The 17,077-nt window shown below is 41.4% G+C and overlaps 3 protein-coding genes across 7 annotated transcripts; 2 read left to right on the top strand and 1 right to left on the bottom strand.

Annotated features, from left to right (window-relative positions):
• Positions 1-490: 490 nt before the first annotated feature.
• LOC113031956 (zinc-binding protein A33) lies at positions 491-3,224 on the bottom strand. 2 transcript variants are annotated; one of them, XM_026184522.2, is made up of 7 exons: positions 3,064-3,224; positions 2,771-2,879; positions 2,489-2,584; positions 2,083-2,316; positions 1,574-1,596; positions 1,303-1,418; positions 491-1,214 (listed from the first exon to the last, which is right to left on the bottom strand). In XM_026184522.2, the coding sequence occupies exons 2-7, from the start codon at positions 2,834-2,836 to the stop codon at positions 661-663; spliced, it is 1,089 nt and encodes a 362-aa protein (XP_026040307.2). In that variant the 5' UTR covers positions 2,837-2,879; positions 3,064-3,224; the 3' UTR covers positions 491-660. The 2 variants fall into 2 exon arrangements, with proteins under 2 accessions (XP_026040307.2, XP_026040309.2); XM_026184524.2 differs by having other exon boundaries at positions 2,771-2,845; positions 3,064-3,180.
• A 2,726-nt stretch (positions 3,225-5,950) lies between these two features.
• On the top strand, positions 5,951-11,266 carry ino80e (INO80 complex subunit E). 4 transcript variants are annotated; one of them, XM_026184971.2, is made up of 8 exons: positions 5,956-6,018; positions 6,323-6,405; positions 6,504-6,574; positions 6,661-6,713; positions 6,807-6,888; positions 8,374-8,491; positions 8,794-8,892; positions 10,407-11,266. In XM_026184971.2, the coding sequence occupies exons 2-8, from the start codon at positions 6,325-6,327 to the stop codon at positions 10,611-10,613; spliced, it is 711 nt and encodes a 236-aa protein (XP_026040756.1). In that variant the 5' UTR covers positions 5,956-6,018; positions 6,323-6,324; the 3' UTR covers positions 10,614-11,266. The 4 variants fall into 4 exon arrangements, with proteins under 4 accessions (XP_080164543.1, XP_026040756.1, XP_026040755.1 ...); XM_026184970.2 differs by having other exon boundaries at positions 5,972-6,191; XM_080308417.1 differs by lacking the exon at positions 8,794-8,892 and having other exon boundaries at positions 5,951-6,018.
• A 1,114-nt stretch (positions 11,267-12,380) lies between these two features.
• Positions 12,381-16,873, top strand: LOC113032216 (uncharacterized). Its single transcript, XM_026184969.2, has 3 exons — positions 12,381-12,967; positions 14,329-15,123; positions 15,956-16,873. The coding sequence occupies exons 1-3, from the start codon at positions 12,653-12,655 to the stop codon at positions 16,475-16,477; spliced, it is 1,632 nt and encodes a 543-aa protein (XP_026040754.1). The 5' UTR covers positions 12,381-12,652; the 3' UTR covers positions 16,478-16,873.
• Positions 16,874-17,077: the final 204 nt, after the last annotated feature.

The raw sequence follows: 17,077 nt of genomic DNA on the forward strand, positions 1-17,077 counted from the left end.
ATGTCTAAAGGAATACTAAGAATAAACAAAAGATTATGACATCTGCTGCCTTGCTGTCTTAGTTTTTCTTTCTCTGCAATTAACAACCTTTCAGAAGGACAGTGCCGTCTCAGGGCTATCCCACCAAGCGGAGATCTCACACAATGCCAGCCGTGATTTGTTGTGGGGAACACATGTCACTTTCTGACCACATTAATCCCCTCTGGTGCGTTTTGAGCTTCCATAGCTGCCCCAGAACATAGGACACAGAGCTATTTATATGTAGGCCAAAGGTAAGAACATCACAGCTCTGTTTACACCTGCTGTGGATCCTGAAGCTCCAGATTGGCTGCAAATGACAACCTTAAAGAGTGAAGGAAAGTTACAGAAGCAGTGACCTGTGTTTATTTCATAAACTGAGTTTTTCCATTTATACCCTCTTTTACCAGGAAATAAGTGCATAATCAATGAGAGGGACTCTCTTCTTCTTAAAATGAGAGACACAATAGAATCACTGTAGCAACTATTAATTTTATTTTTGACTCATCTAGCTATTATACTTTTGAGTAAGATGTTAAGTAATCCAGTTGGAGAGGTGCTTCAAAAATGAAAAATCATGATGAAATCATTGGCAATTAATTCTGCAAATGTCTTAATGTTCGGTTCCAGCTGAACAGCTTCTTATAGGGAAGGGATAAAGATGTTCAGTGGTGCCATATTCTTTCCATAATCTGTGTCACATGGGTTGTAGAAGGGAAACAGAGGAACCTCCACAGTGCCCATGGAGAAGGTGTAGATTGGTGCCATGGTAAGGGCATTATAAAAAGTCACCTCCTCCTTTTCACAGTCCAAGAACACGCCAATGCGGACGAGGCAGAGCGACACCTTGATCTTTATCGGGTCTGGGTCAGTGCAGGCTAGGATAGAGCCGCTCTTCAGTGCCAAGGTCCACAGGCCGTTGGAGGTGCCTGTGGCAGACATCTCCCCTCTTGGGACGTCTTCTCTTGCCACACCCAGCCTCCACGCCGTCTTGCTCCCAACCTCGACCTCCCAGTAGTGTCGCCCTGTGGTGAAGCCCTCACGGCCCAGCAAGCAGTAGTAATAGTGAAACTGCCGCGGGTTGGCCTGGAAGTCTTTTGTGTCTTTATCCTCATCGAACCAAACTGAAGTGCAGGACTGGGAGAGAGTCAGATTCGGGTGTGCTGTTTCAGGGTCAAAGGTCACTGATGTAATATCTAGAAACAGAAACAGATTGAGGACAGTGACTGATGCTGCTTATTCACATGTGTATTGCATCGAATGAATGATGCTGTATGGAAATACTTGGGTAGAGGCAGCTTTTCATGTGTTTCCATATTCTGTACTGGATGGGACCGACAAACTGGCCAGAGCGAACCTCTGTGTCCACCTCCGCTGGGAGAACAAAGCTGACCTGAGATCTGTTAGGACACAGAGGGAAGGACTAAATGGTAGGAGGTCCATCTGTAAGACAGTCTCACAGATGCTAAACGTCCATACACACAGGATAAATGAGTTAAGAGGCAATGTCAAGATTCAGATTATTTACTAAAGTCACGCTACTGAGAAAACGTACCTTTTAATGAGATCTTGAATTTCCTACAAGAAAAGAATTCAGCCTTGATTAGTTAAAACAACATAACAGAGCACTTTTCTCATAGAAAGCTTTGTATTTGGACACGGGTCTGCTGTTTGGGCTTTTGTTTTCTAAATGAGAAACTGCTTTTTAATCAAATCAATCGAATCTAATGTAATACTTATTGATCAAATAAGTGCCAGTAAAGTGGTGTTGTGTAAGGGTGGCCCTTTGTAAACATGCATGCTCTAACTGTGAAAGTGTTTAAAGTGGATGAACAATTATAGAAAGTTATTTTTACTCTAAGGCGAGTGTGTCAAAGGAGCAGGGTGGAAAACAGTGGCTCTAGATAAAGCACTGTATTGCTGCTGCTCCTCACCACACACATAAACCCTGCCTATCAACACACCACAGCTTTGCAGAGTATAATTAGAGTCAAGTTCATAAAAGCCCAAGTTTAATTAACAATCACATGTCGTGTCTTCTTATTCAGTGACACTCTTCCTCACTTTGATCAGCTTAGGACTGTCCTCCTCAGTCAGCTTGTTGTTGAGCACTGCGATGGCTTTTTCCAGGTCTCGCCCTTGCCCCACTATCTTCTTCTCTCTCTCCTTCAGCTGTTTCAGTTGCTTCTGTCTCTCCCTCCTCAGTCGCTCCAGGTCCCTCCACTCCTCCTCATCCAGGAAGCGGTGGAGGTTCTGAAACTCTGCTCTGATTTCCCTTTCTAGGTCATCAAACCTGTTCTGAAAGATAAATCAGGGAAAATGGAAAGAAAGAAATTTAGTATGTAGGTCAAACTGAAGGGTTTCTGTGTTTAACCAATGCTGGCTTCAGCACACTCAATTAGTCTGCAATAAACTGAAATAATTGTGTGTAAAAAGAGATAAAAGATAATGAATAAGGCGGGGATGGTACCTCTACTTCCACTGATTCTATGTATGTCTCTCTTTCTGCTTCTCTGCACTCATCTACCTCATGCTTGATTCTTTTAATAGCCTGGATGAGCTTTTCCTGTAACACACACACACACAAAGGAGACATAACCTTGCAGATAAAATACAAAGAGAACAGGAATCCTACTGCAAACAGTTTAAAAAAACAGGAAGCTAAAAATAAAGAACGTTCAAGAGGTAATGTATCTGCTCTCAACTGTTCCAAACACAGCAGCAGGTGGAAACCATAGAACTCGAAGCTTACCTTTTGACCACAGAGAAGGCTTTTTTGGCAGTTGTTGTTGGTGTCTTTAGCGTGGTTTTGGTACATTCCAGTTTTCTGTGTATAGGACAGAGCAGGAACAAAAAGACCTCTGTGAAATTGAAATAAGAGCGAAAGACGGCGTTAGAAGGAGAGAAACAAAATTAATGACATACAGCACAAACACATCAATATGGGGAGGGAGAGCAAAGGAGCGAGAGAGGGAAAACACACATGCCAGTACAACGAGAACAACAGTGAGATACAGTCAGACTATTAGAGCAACGAGGACGTACATCCAAGCAGAAAATTAACAAGAGGAAACGTATTGACAAGCACAGATCAGCAGCCACAGCCTGACTCGAGAAAATATGGCTCCATTAAAAGTAAGGGAAGAAATGGAGGGGTGGGAGAGAGGCAGATGACTGGAGCTGCCAGGAGGGCTTGCTGGCTGGCTGGCTGGGTGGTTGGCAGCAGCGATTTATGGCAGCAGACACAGAGGAGTCTATTTCTGTCTGCCAGTGTCTTTGGAAACAACGAGAGGGGCGGCAAGTCAGTGAGATATTGTGTTTCATATTGGCAGTTGTTTTGCCTGGAAGGGAGACAGTGTGTGTTTATTTTTGCAAGGTGGCTCTCTGATATCTGCCTGATCTGGAAGGTGCATTAAAAGATGCTGTTTCGCTATCGGTGCCCTGCCGGGTTCTATATCGACTGCAAGGGGTGGCATCTTGAAATGTGCAGTCAGCGTTTCCCTGCCCTTGGAGAAACACTATCTGCGCCCACTGCTTCTTCTCACTTTCTGTCTTAAAAAAATAAATAAATAAATAAACCTCCCTCCAGCCTGTCCACTTATCCAAACTTTTTTTTATATATATATATCTCTGTCTCACCCACACCCCATCAACTCCCCCACACACACTCAAGGGTCTGGCTGTGGGCTATGTGCACTGAAGCAGCATCTCTGCAAAATGTTCTTCATCTATAATTCATGGTGCTGGGTGCTGGCCAGTGACTGTGCTGAACTAAGGTTGAGCAGAAAATTCAGTGCACCGCAGCATGCGGCAGGTGGAGGGGACAGGGAGATTTAATAAAATGCAGAGTCTTGACGCGCATGCATGCTACGTAACTCTTGACTGAGGATAAAAGTAGCTGTAAAGCATTGCTGGCTAGCAAATTTAGATATTTAGAATATAAAAGGATGTTTCATGAGCTTTGTGATCGATTCCTAATAAATCAGGTCTAGTTTCACAAACTATTGTGTTACAATACTAATACAGATAATGCTTAATACATAGAAAAAAACTACTACTAGTAATATATGTCTAATACTTTATACTAAAAGAAATAAAAGACATCTGATGCTTGCATTTGTTCATGTGGAACTTTTCTTTCTCTAAATGTGTATTTATAAAAGCTTGAAATCTGCACATATTTGATTTGGTATGGGTTTTACTCTGGATGACCTCCCTAACACAATCCTCCCAGGGATTTGCGTCTCCTCTTCGTGTTTATTTATACATTTAGAAAAATTTGAGAAGTTCCCACCATGCAGAAAACAAGGGAATAAACACACAAGAGAGCATACTATGTCAAACCCAAGTTTGGGACATCGGGCACAGAAAATTGCAGGGAGCCATATCTAAGGGAGTTCAGCAGAACCCCAGTGCAAAAAGAGAGAGAGATGAGGAGGAACAATATGAGGAAATTTGATTTGCAAGAATTCACATTTGGATTACTCCTCGTAAGCCAGAGAGAAAGGTTCAGGCTATGGAAGACTGGGCCAAGGTAAGCCCATATTTTGGTTTTCTGCCCTACACTGTTCCTTTCAGTGACTACTCCTGCTTTTATAAGTTGCAACCAGAAAGTTGATCCAAGTCTGCATAACAGGTCTTTAAAAATATGCACTTAAGAGGCTCAACTTAGTTCCCCAATGGGGCTGAAGTTTCCACTCCTGCAGATGGAAAATATTTTGTCATGGGCACAAATGTTTGAAGGACCTATGCAACTTGATTTTAATGGTCAGGGAGAGAATAGTTTTAGAGCACTGTGCAAACGTTGTGAGCCATCCCTAACTTCTCTATGTTTTGTGTAAAAACATGCTGACATAAATGAAAATTTGGAAACAAGAATTCTAATAAGCTTGATAATTAATATGCATGTAAAAAGGTATGACCACCTTTATTCTTCAGCACAGCCAGAACTCCCTGTAATTGAGAAGCCTTTTTGGATTAGTTTCCCTCTTCTTTAAGTTCATTCAGATCTCTTCTTTGGATGTTGCCTGCCTTTTATTCTACTCTTTGTCAAGATGATCCCACACTGTTTCAATAATGTTGAGGCCTGGTCTCTGGGGAGGCCAATCTCTGACTGATAGTGTTCCATTGTGTGCGTTTTTTTGTTTGTTTGTTTTTTTGCTTATGCTTTCAATGCGCTGGCAGTATGTTTGAAATCACTGTCATACTAAAAATTAAAGTAGTGTCAATTGAGATGTTTTCTAGATGATATTGAATGGCTATACTTTTCTGGATTCGTAATTTCCCAGATCCCAAACACCAGTAGTTGAAATGCAGTCCTGAAACATGACACAGCCTCCACTGTGTTTTACAGATGGCTGTAGATACTGTTTAGAGTGTCTACAGTCATACCTCTCTCAATTAGAACCAAAAGTTTCAGTTTGGATTCATCACTCTATAAGACCTGTTGCCCTGTTTACCTTCATTAAAATGTCTTCTTGACAGCTGCCCTTCCACTGATAAGGCTTCAATGAATAGTGAATGGATCAGCTGAAGGTCCAGATGAGGATTATGCTAAAAAAAAAGTGCTTTGAGTGCTTAAATTCATTCATTCAAGCACTATTTATGTACCAGTCCATTTTAACAAACAAAAACACATTCCTTTGAGAATAGTCAGCTACAAGGACTGGACTGAAAATGAGCTAAAACAAGGTAAAAGGAAGACTTTAGAGAAGATGCATGTGTGTAGTAAAGGAGGACATGCAGAGGGCTGGTGTGACAGAGGACGCAGGGAACAGGGTCAGATGGAGACAAGTGATCCGAAGTAGTGACCCATAAAGAGAACAGCTGGATGACGATGAAAAAGAAGAAGGGGATTTAAATATAAAATATTGTTGGGATTTTTAAAGTTGGTACTTCCACTCCTGCCCAGGAGGTGGCGGGAAAGCACCGAAATTGTGAATGTCAAACAACTGTAACAGCAGAAGAAGAAGAAAGACGCACGAATACGACGTCAGATAGGTAAACAATAGCACGTCCCACGGCAGACTCAAGAGAGAGGTGTCATGAGATAAATTAGCTTTAAATTCACCTGAGTCGTGCTAGCATATTTTGTAATAAGCCTTCGTAAACATTTGAACTGTTCGTGGCGCTCTAGCTATAGGTAGCAGGCTAGATATCGGAGCTAGCTGAAGGTACGGAGGCTGGTTCCGCTGGAAACGAAGAATGTGCTTTTACAGACACTACCTGCTATAAAACAATTACAGTTAGTATCCACTGCTGCTAACAAACTGCAGATTTCATGGTTTAATTATTTGCATTTTAGACATGAACGGCCAAGCGGACGTCGAAGTCGACTACAAGCGGAAATACAAAAATCTCAAACGGAAATTAAAGTTTCTTGTTTATGTGAGTGTTTTCATTTTAAACCGTCCCGTTTCCTCTGCCGTGCTATAGTTGCGTGTCTGTCTTTGCGCTGATTTCGTTTCGCTGGTTTCCTTTTCCAGGAGCAGGAGTGTTTTCAGGAGGAGCTGAGGAGAGCACAGAGGAAACTTCTGAAAGTTTCCAGGGACAAGAGGTTTGTGAGGATTGTGTCTTCATATAGGTATGCTTTGTGCATCCTAATGGAAATGCAAAAAATAATTTTCTATACATGTTTTCCAGCTTTCTTCTGGACAGATTGCTGCAGTATGAGCGAGTAGATGAAGACTCATCAGGTAGACTAGGAACATAAAACCTTTATGAGTAAAAACAAAAGCTGTTGCTTCTGAAGTCCTGTGGATCAATTTTGTCTTTGTTTTCATCATCAGATTCAGAAGCAACTGTTTCCTCGGAAAACAGTGAAGGGGAAGGACCCAGAGAGAGGGAAAGGGAACGAGAGGGAGCAAAGAAGTAAGTCGGCTATTTAAGTAAATAAATTACCAGGTAGATCAACCAGAATCATTCACTTTTGAGTAGGTTCATATTTAACCTTTTATTTCCACCCTCCACAGACGTCTTGTGCAATGCGAAGTTACCTGTTTACTTTGCATTGCACAACACTGTGTGTTATAAGTATTCATAGTAGTTGCATGCTCCATGAATCACTCATTTTATAGTTTGAGCCCAATGAATTCTGGTGTTGTCATCTTGGAATAAGCCAGTGTATTCAGGGAAGAAAAAATTCAGTGATGGAAAAATCCTGGGCATTCAGTATATTCCGGTAGTTAGCTGATCTCATTTTCGGACAAATAACACTACCAAACCAACCCTAGACAATCTGAAGCAACTACAGATCATAACACTGACCAACAGGTTCCCATCTGAAATCGGATAAATCTGGGATTATATGACCACATGATCTTTTTCCACTGTCCAAGATTCTAATCTTTATGCTCCCTAAACTGAAGCCTTTCCCCCCAATTAAACACCAAGTAGTTTTCTTAAGGCTATGTGTGGAAATACCCTGTCTTTCAGTATTAAACACAGCCATATTGTATGATTTGATCTAGAGTCATTCAATCATCACCACTTCCAGGTTTAATGATGTATTGAACAGTTCTTAACCCAATTTTTGTAGTTTCAGAGATCATCCGGAATGCATGCAGGCTATTAATTTGTCCCTTTTGAAATGTAGCTCCATAAATGAAGCGTGTGAATTACCACAGTAATTGTTGGTGGAAGGCTCTTTCCTATTCGAGGTGTTAAATCCAGGTGGTGACTGGATTTGGCCAGTCAGTTTATATTCAAGCATTAAATGATATTAAGGTACAGGTTAGAGTAGTGATTTCCCTTTGTTTAGTGTGAGTCTCTAGCCAACACTAATAAATCATAAAGTGAGTATTTTTACTGTTTTACAGTGGCTGAATGTTGTTTTTCTCCGTTTTCTTAACTGTGACTAGCTAGCACAAGAACGGTGTTTTCACAATTCTGTATGAGAAAAAAAAAATTCAGCATAATCTTTCTGGCACCCTGTCTCTGAGGGAGAAGGTGGCTTGCCCTCCCACTTAGTGACAGGGTGAGAAGTTCAGTCATTTGGGACGTACTAGGAGTAGTAGCAGTGAAATGTTCCATGCATGTTCTACTGGGAGTAGGCCCCGGGGTAATCCCAGGACACCCTGTTCCACCGAGTGAGCTGGAGGAGGTGGCTGGGGAGAAGGAGGTTTGGCTTCTCTGCTGCCCCAACGTTCCGGCCCCGAATAATCAGCAGAAAATGGATGGATGGATATGCAATGAAGGCAGTAGGGGGCATTTTAAAGCTAGGTTTATTTGGGCTTACTTTACATGTCCAAGCCAAGTAAGCCTGTTAGGACAGTTGAGTGAAACATTTGTGCTTTCTAATTGTTAAACAAAACACATTCATATTTCTTTTTATTTAATCCATGACCTTCTTTTCAGGCGAAAAAGTAGTCCCGGTGCGTGCCTCCCTTCATCATCATCTCCTCATCTCTCCCTGCTTTCCCGTCCTGGTGTGAACTCCCTGCAGTCATCCGGCTCTGGGGCCTACCTCAACGCTGTGAGTTTCTTTCCCCTCTTATCTTATTGCAACCAACAACAATAACATTGCCGTCATATTCATCTTCTCATCAAAGAGCATAATCTGTTTTTTTAATTTTGCATTATTTTATTCACAAGTCTGTTCCTTGCTTTTTGTTTTTAGATTTATAATTGCTCCACTGTCTTTTTATTGTTCATTCTTCTGTGTCTGTTTTGTTTGTTTTTCTGTGTGTCTGTCTTATAAACTGCCCTTTGACTGTGTGCATGCATGTTTGTGTGGTCATTTGACAATGATTTGGGGCCTGCGTGTGTGTTGGGCAGATGCCCTTCCCACCAGAGTATTTGGCTCCCCCAGCTGAACGAATGAAGAAAGAGAGAAAAACAAAGACGGCAAAAAACAAGAAAGAGACTACGGGGAAGGTGAGAGAGGAAGAGGGGAAACAAGATGTTCAGAGATAAAAATAATTATGATCAAACACTTCACGCTTTATTCTCACAAACTGTACACAAACCAGCTATTTATATTTGATGGCCCGGCAGGCTGTTTCCAGTATTTTCAGTTTAGATGCATATTTATAACAAAGTAAAAAGCATCTAAAATATGTATATTTCATAGTACAGTTTTTCATTTTTATTGCTCTAACAATGGCATTTCAAGACCCTTTTGTTGAGCCCCAAAATGAAAAAATATATGAGTGCATATACAGTTGTGATAAAAAAGAAAGTGCACCCTCTGTCAATTGTAAGGTTTTACATATCAGGATATAATATTTAAAAAATGATCTGGTGTTAGGAGGTTTTAAATTGAGCTAAATACAACCTGAGATAAACAACACATGGTCTTTACCAAAAACATAAACTGCAGAAGCAGTTTGTGGAAAAACAAAGTGCGCCCAGTGACTCAGTAGCTTGTAGACCCACCTTTAGCACCAATAATTGGAAGTAATTTTTTTCTGTGTGACTTTATCAGTCTTCTTCAGTTCATTGACGTTTGTTGGCATTCATTTATGCACAGCTCTCTTAAGCATTCCAGTCAGGTTGAGGTCTGGACTTTGAGCCATCACACCTTGATTCTTTGCTTTTTCAGTAATTCTGTTTTAGAGTTGCTGCTGTGCGTGGGATCTTTGTCCTGTTGCAGAGTTAGCCAACAGATGATGTCACATTTGACTGTAGAATGCTTTGGTGTACACAGGAGCTTATGCTCCACTCTATGACTGCAAGGTGCCTGAATCCAGCGGCTGCAAAGCAAGCCAAGTCATCGTCCCTGCACCACTGCACCTGACACTTGATATAAGGTGTTTGTGCTGACAGGCTGTGTTTGGTTGTTTTGTATTTTTTGCCATTTCTCTGAGCATTGTGTGTTAAGACCCACTCCTGTGAGGATTGGCAGCTGTCTTGAATGTTTGCCTCTTGCGAATAATCCTTCTCACTGGAGAATGATGGGGCAGATTGTTTGGAAATGCCCTTGGGCAGCAACAGTTGCTTCTCTAAGATTGCTGATCATTGCTGATGGCTTGTGTTAACACACATCTGAATGCTCCAGATCAGAAAACTGCCAAATCGTCTGCTTTCATAAAGGTGCTCACATTTGCTGATTATCAATTAACCAAGTGCATTTGATTAGCAGCATCTGGCTGCTACCTACACTCCTAATGACACACTGTAATATGCAATTGTTACGGTTGTATTTACCTAATTTTAAGACCCACTAAGAACCAGGTGAATTTATTTATTTTTTATTCTATCCGGATACATAAAAGCTTAGATTTTAAGTAGAGTGTACTGTCTTTTTACCATGACTGTTCATGCTTTGTCCTGATTTACTCCGGTCATCTGTGACATTACCATCAATCCCCACTCATCATTCTTTTACACTCCGTCCATCCCTCGCTTTGTCGTTCCAAACAACAACTTCTTCTTTCTGATCTTCTTAGGTCGTTACTTCAATGGCAGCTAATTACCCATCAGGCCCTGCAGCTCCTCCAACAGCCAGTGGCCACTTCAGCTGGGTTCCTAGACAGATGTTTAGCGGAGATGCAGCTGAGGAGGAGGGCGAGAGCGACGGAGACAGTGACAGAGGAGACGAAGACAGAGGAGAGGGAGACGAGGCTGAACTCGTCATTGACATCCCTAATGAGTGAGCCTGAGTGTGCGATTAGATTTATTTATAAGTGAGGGAAATGTATGTGGATGTAAGGTTGAAAAATAGAACAGGGTTCAATGTATTTCTGCATTGAACAAACAAGTCCACACTTTTGAAAGGAGGGTCAAGCTCCCCCTTGTGGACTTAAGCTTAACTGCAGCAGCGCTGTCCAAACAATATCATCAGTAGTGCGTTTGTGTAAAATTATGTCGGGTTATTGGTCTGTGACAAAAGTGCAGTCTGCAAAGGATTAAGAAAGGTCTGGAATCACTGAGCTGGATGGATACTTTACTTTGTACAGCGGTTTCAAACTACCTGCTGATTATTTTTGTCAAAACATCCACACAAACTGAATACTAGGTGTGTCCTTTGTTTTTTTTATTGCTTAACAGCTGTCTCTGACTTTGTATTGTAGAAGTGCTGCAGTCCTTTTAAAACTGTTCAACTGTGACATAAATGTGTGTGCAGCTTTAAGTTTTGTTTACTTGTTACAGTTTTGACATTTCTCATTTGTACTCACAGTTTATTTCATCAAATCGGTCAAAAATTAAAGTGTTTCTCATGAATGGGTGTGTATAGTTTTTGTACCCATCCAACTGTGTGTCAGATTAAAATAATTTCAGCAGACTAAAAGTTTTTATTTAAACTTCACTTGTGTGTGTGTGTGTGTGTGTGTGTGTGTGTGTGTGTGTTATTCACAGATTCCACCGATGCAGCTTTACTTAAACAGAAAGTGTTTATGTGTTTACCAAAATGCATTTGTAACATATTTTGTAAAGTGAAAGTGTTAAATTGCTCTTATGTTGTGGTTTATTACCCCACCCTGAACTCACACCCTGAAACTCCCATTCCACAGCTCCACACAGACACTGAAGTAGGCAGTCCTCTTTGTACTGTGTTGCATTTAGCTTTTTTAAATATTTACAACACTAAAATACTGCGTAAACTTCATGTCCATGTCACTTACTGTGTATGACTGTCTTTGCTTGCTTGACCTCTTTGCAAAGGAATCCTGATACCGTTGTTGACTGAAGCCCAAGGGTACATTTGGCTCATGTTGGCCATAACTTTTAAGCAATGTGAAGGGAGCGTGGCGCGACTCCAGCTCTTCATGACTAAAAGGGAGTGCAAGATATTTTTTTCCTTTGACTCTAGAGCTGTGGTATTGCATGCAGATTTCTGTTTTTGCGACATAATGATTTTGCAAAAAGCACTCAGTGCCAGCGTCATGCCTCAACAGGCACGGTTCTGATATTTAGGAGGGCAAATGTGCAAGCCATGAAAGGGAGTGTGTTCAGATTTCAAGAATCGCTGCACTCTGGGAGAGACAATGACCCGTGAAACTGTCGCTATCCAGATTTAGCTCTAATAAGGAGTTCATGAACAGACCCTGCTATATTTAGAGTTCACTTTCTCTCATTTATCTGGACTTTTAGGTGTGAAATTCTTCTTGATTTGGAAGCAGTTCAAAGCAAATATTTGATCTGATAGAGAGTCAGCACTTTAAGGTAAGCGCTTTACCTAACAACAAGAGTTTGTCAATCAAATAACCTTGCACAGAGACCATTGTTTAGGCATGCAGACATACAGGTAATTGACAGTCCTGAATAGGTGTGGGCTTTCCTTGTGTACTTAACAGAAATGGGAGTTAAAGGTGTAACCATAGAGAGTATGAGAGGGAGGGGTGAAGTGGAGGTACAGGCAGAGGGAGAGTCACAGAGGGTGGAACTGACAGAGGGGGGCGAGGCTGTCAGGAAAAGGGAAATGAAGGAGTAAGCAAGATTGTGCCTGCAAACACAGACTCACTCTCACAGAGTGCAGCTAACATTACCAGCGGACAGACATGGTTGCAGAGAAACTGGAGGAGGAAACAAGGAGCGAGTGAGGAAAACAACAAGCCATCAGCAGCCAACCTTGGCCACATTATCTTTCTCATCTATATACGGAAATCACTGGGTAATTTATAAGCCTCTCACTCTGTGTGTGTGTGTGTGTGTGAGTGAGAGGAGGGGGGGATCTGCTAAGCTCACCACCATCATGCTGTGTCCTGCTGCTGTCAGTGCAGCTGCTGCGGCTGTCTGCCTGCTGGCAGTGCTGGGCCTAGGTCTGTCTCTCCCAGCTGAGGACAGCTCGGAGGCAGACTTCACCCTCTGCAGCAACTGCTTCTACAGACAGACGCCTCCTCGGGGATCCTCTGCAGGGCCGCTGCTGCGCCCACGCTGCCACAGGCTGCCGGGAGGGCAGGCGTTTGCCACTCTGTCCAGACCGACCTGTGACACAGCTGTCTACTCTGCCTTCCATCTCCGCCAGGGATGGACTGAGAGGGAGGGAGAGGAGGGGAGAGAACCTGTGGTAAGAGTTCATCTATCACATTTCTTAAAGTAGAAGTGCTTAGTTTTAAAAGATTAAGTTATAAGTAAAGAAATGTGGTGGAGAGTAACTAAGTACATTGTGAGTGGTAACCACTCAATTTTCTAATAAAGAAAATTAAGTAAAAAACGCAGAAAATTGAGCCCTGCAAAAGATTGGTGGCGTGTCCAAGGTGTGCCCAGCCACCTGCCCTGTGACAGCTGGGATACGCTCTAGCCCAACCGTGACCCTGAATTGGATAAGCAGAAGAAAACGCAAGGCTGGATTTGATGGCCACCCCTTAAGAGGGGCCTGTAATGACTATTAACTCTTTGCAGTTGAAGTTTAGACAAATTTCATCTCTAAAAAACTTTCAGGTGTTTACATCTGAATACCAGCTCAGTGCTGAATTAATTAATTAATTAATTAATATTTCACAAAAAATCATCATTGGTATAGAAAACATGATTCATAGGAACATTTATGTACAGAATGCATTCTTACATAATACATATGTCTTACATATTGTTATTTAATAGTCAAACTAAATGTTAGTTTTTATATCTAAATTTGAGCTGACACACTGGAATTAATCAAACATAACATTCAACCACTAAAATACATTTTTCATTTCAGGAAGGCAAGTAAATAACTGCAATTTGGCATCAAAAATAATAACATGTTTCTATCTTTTTTCTGCTTTTTTGCAAAATAGTAAATTAGAGAATTTATGAATGACAACAATAATGATATTTTAACATTGGATTGACCATTAGGAAACATAAGAAATTATTTTCGTAATTACAATGCTGTTAATTTAGGGCATCTGTGGCATAAACCTTATATTGGTTGGTGATCTAATAACTTTGTTAAGCACTCTACTTGGAATACTTTATCCCAGATAATAGAAATAATCTGGGATAATAATAAATAAGAAGTAGTAGTATAAGAATAAGTCTGGGGATAACTAAAGATTTTTAATGCAGAGCCTTTGAATAATACAAGTGTATTCAATATAAAATAAAACACCTTTGAAACTTTTATTTTTCAAACATTCAGCTCTCAAGCCAAACAAAAAGTTTTTTTAAATTAGGAAAGGAGTCTGATTATTTTTTCCACATTAAAAATCATTTGAAAATGGAGCTTAAAGAAAATGCAAACAATATAAATTTAAAAGATGGATTGGATCTTTATCACACTCATAATTATCAACACTGAACAGCTGAGCACAGAGAAACAGGAATTAGAGATGTTTCTGTTATTGTTGTGTCCTTATATGGGAACATTTAAAAATCAGAGTGCATAGATTGAAGAGTTTGATGGACTCTTTCTTAAACTGCTGGTTTTGGTTCTTTTTCTGCCAGACAGAGCAGGAAGAAGACATTAAAGTGGCAGCACCAGCTCTTCTCAGAGGAGGTGTGGATCCATCTCATTCTTTCTCGCCCACAGACTCCCCTTTTCACCACTGGGATTCAACAGTCACAACACTGGTCCAGTCAAGCGTGTCTCCCCAGTGCAGCACTGTAGGGGGTGATCTCTACATCCTTACTGGAGCGGGAGGACTCGGGGCTGCTGAGGATGGAGACGAGGAGTGTCAGACGAAGCCGCTGTGGTCTGCGGCGTGCTGTGCTGTCCCGCAGGGGAAGGGTGGCTTCAGCGTTGGGTTAATCAGAGAGACGCAGGAAGGGGTGAGGCAAGTGAGCGTGAAGGAGCTGGAAGACATGCTTGGATTGGCAGAAATGTTCTCTGAAGGCTGCGGAGGAGGAGATGGGAAACGTGTTGAAGTCGGAGTTGGTCTCCACAGTGAGGGACTTCCTGGAAATACAGATGTGCAGACAGACATTCTGGAAAGCCGAGAGAAGTCGATAACTAAAGAACAGGCAGCTAATTCTCAGTCAGGGAAAGCTGATGGTGCTGACGCCATGCAGGAGACTTCAGCAGATGCAGCAACTTCTGAGAGCAGCAGTAATGAACAGGGTGATGTGACACGTTCAGGAGCTGTCAGGTCAGACTCCGACTCCTCAGCTGAACATGAAACTGCTGAAGAGACGGACACAAACTCCACCAGCACTCTGGTCTCCATCCTCTCCACCACCTTCTCCATCTTCAAATTTCCTCTGCGTCCTGTATTTTCTACAATCACACAACTACCTGGACAGGTAGCTCTAATAGCTCTCTAATAGCTCTAATGTGTAAACATCCAAAAATATACTACACAAAATATAAATATAAACATAATTTAAACTGAATTGCCCCTCTCACCATACTAACTGTTATTTTCTCTGTAAAGGATGTGCAGATATTAAGAGGTTCAGACTCAAAGATGTTTTCTGGGAGTATATCATACACTTCCATAGAGTCGAGTCTATATTAAGGGAAAGGTGCAATACTGGGTCCACTTTCCCATAAAGCATTACTGAGACTTCATGGATTACCTCGCCACACCCTAGTTTGTAAAAACATCATTGTTAACATCATGATTTTGTCAGACCTCTCAGATCCACATTCCAGACACGTGTGTAACACATGTGTGACAATTGTTTTCACAGACTGGCTAATGCTCCCTGAGACTCTCTAATTTCACTAGTTACAAGCAATCCTTGAGAATTAAAAGATATTATGACTTTATATTCATTAAACAGTATAATGACCTGTGGTTCTGATTAATGTTTTCAATAGGAAAATAAAACCATTACAAATCATTAGAAATAGACAATTTTTCTTTCTACATTTGAGCCTCGGGTTAATAAAACTGTCTCAAGAGTTTGTGTTATGTATTAACCTGTTATGTATTAACATATTCAGGTTCAGAGTTAAATAATAAATCATCTCATTCCAGTCTGCTCCGCCCGTAGACTGGAATGAGGTGTGGTGTACTGGTGGAGTTAATTCTAGGTGTAGTACATTGCCTCAAGGCTTTCTGTCTTTTTGTTGTTTATACTTCCTGCAGTCACACTGTGAAATCGACTCACTATTCTTATCTGCGTTCAGGTCACCTATGTTCTCCAGGAAGACCTCGGAGTTCTCTCTACCCTGCCTGGAGAGACCTTCACCCTGTTCCATCTACTGACCTCTGACCTCCTCTCCTGGATGGGCACAGCAGGAGAAATGCTGCTAGGTATTGGGGAGACCTGCTTCTGTAGTGTTTATTACTGCACCTCCTCTATGATGGGGGAACTGCTGAGCAGCTGCCACACTGGGGTCACTGGTCTGGGCACCCTAGCTGGAGACACGGTGGGGGTATTTGGTGAAGCTTTGGATAATGCTTGGTCGGTGACCAAGTTCTTTGGAGGGCGGCTGTGGGAGCACAGTGAGGGTTATGTGGGAACAGTGATGTCAGAGATGGGAGGTCAAGCACAAGCTGTAGGAGGAGGTTTTGGGAGACTGGTATGGAGAAGTGGGAAGGGAGTGATCAATGTGTGCAGGCTGGGTGGAGGGGTTATATTTGGAATGGTTGATGTAGTCTTTGGGGGTGTAAGAGAGGCCTTTGGGCAGGAGTCGAATGAAGAATGAAAGAAAAAAATAAAACTCAAGATGACACCTTTAATAAACTTTAATAAAGTTTCAGTTTTGGTTTGTAAATTTCTTCCAGATATGAATGTGTGAAAAACTAATTAAAGATGATGTAATTTGATATGCCTTAGTTGTTACAGATGGTTTGCTGGATTTATTTTTGAAATAACATAGTGGTGGAGTAAATTTCACTGCATTTCTTACACTGTAGATCTTACAATTCACTGTGGAAAACTAGCTGCCCAAATAGTCTGCTGTACTTGAGAGCTTAACCAACTGTGATTTGAATAACACTGTGCACACTCTGCTTTTGGATGTAATTACTCAAGACAACTTGTGTGATAACTGTCACATCTGTAAATCTGAATAAAAGAGTATGCTGGGTTACCAACATGACATGCACCATTTCCTTGAATTCCCTTAATTGAATATTCTTGTTTCCTTCTTCCAGTAGTACAGTTTGACACATATATGTATATTTACCCAGTTACCCAGTCATATTATACTTCTACTGCAAACTGTATTTTTAGACAGTAAAAATTAACAGAATTTTACAGATTAAACCATGATGATGTTGGTAATACGTTTTTACCAGTTCAG

Source organism: Astatotilapia calliptera, chromosome 11, assembly GCF_964374335.1.
Source record: "Astatotilapia calliptera chromosome 11, fAstCal68.1, whole genome shotgun sequence".
NCBI lineage: Eukaryota > Metazoa > Chordata > Actinopteri > Cichliformes > Cichlidae > Astatotilapia > Astatotilapia calliptera.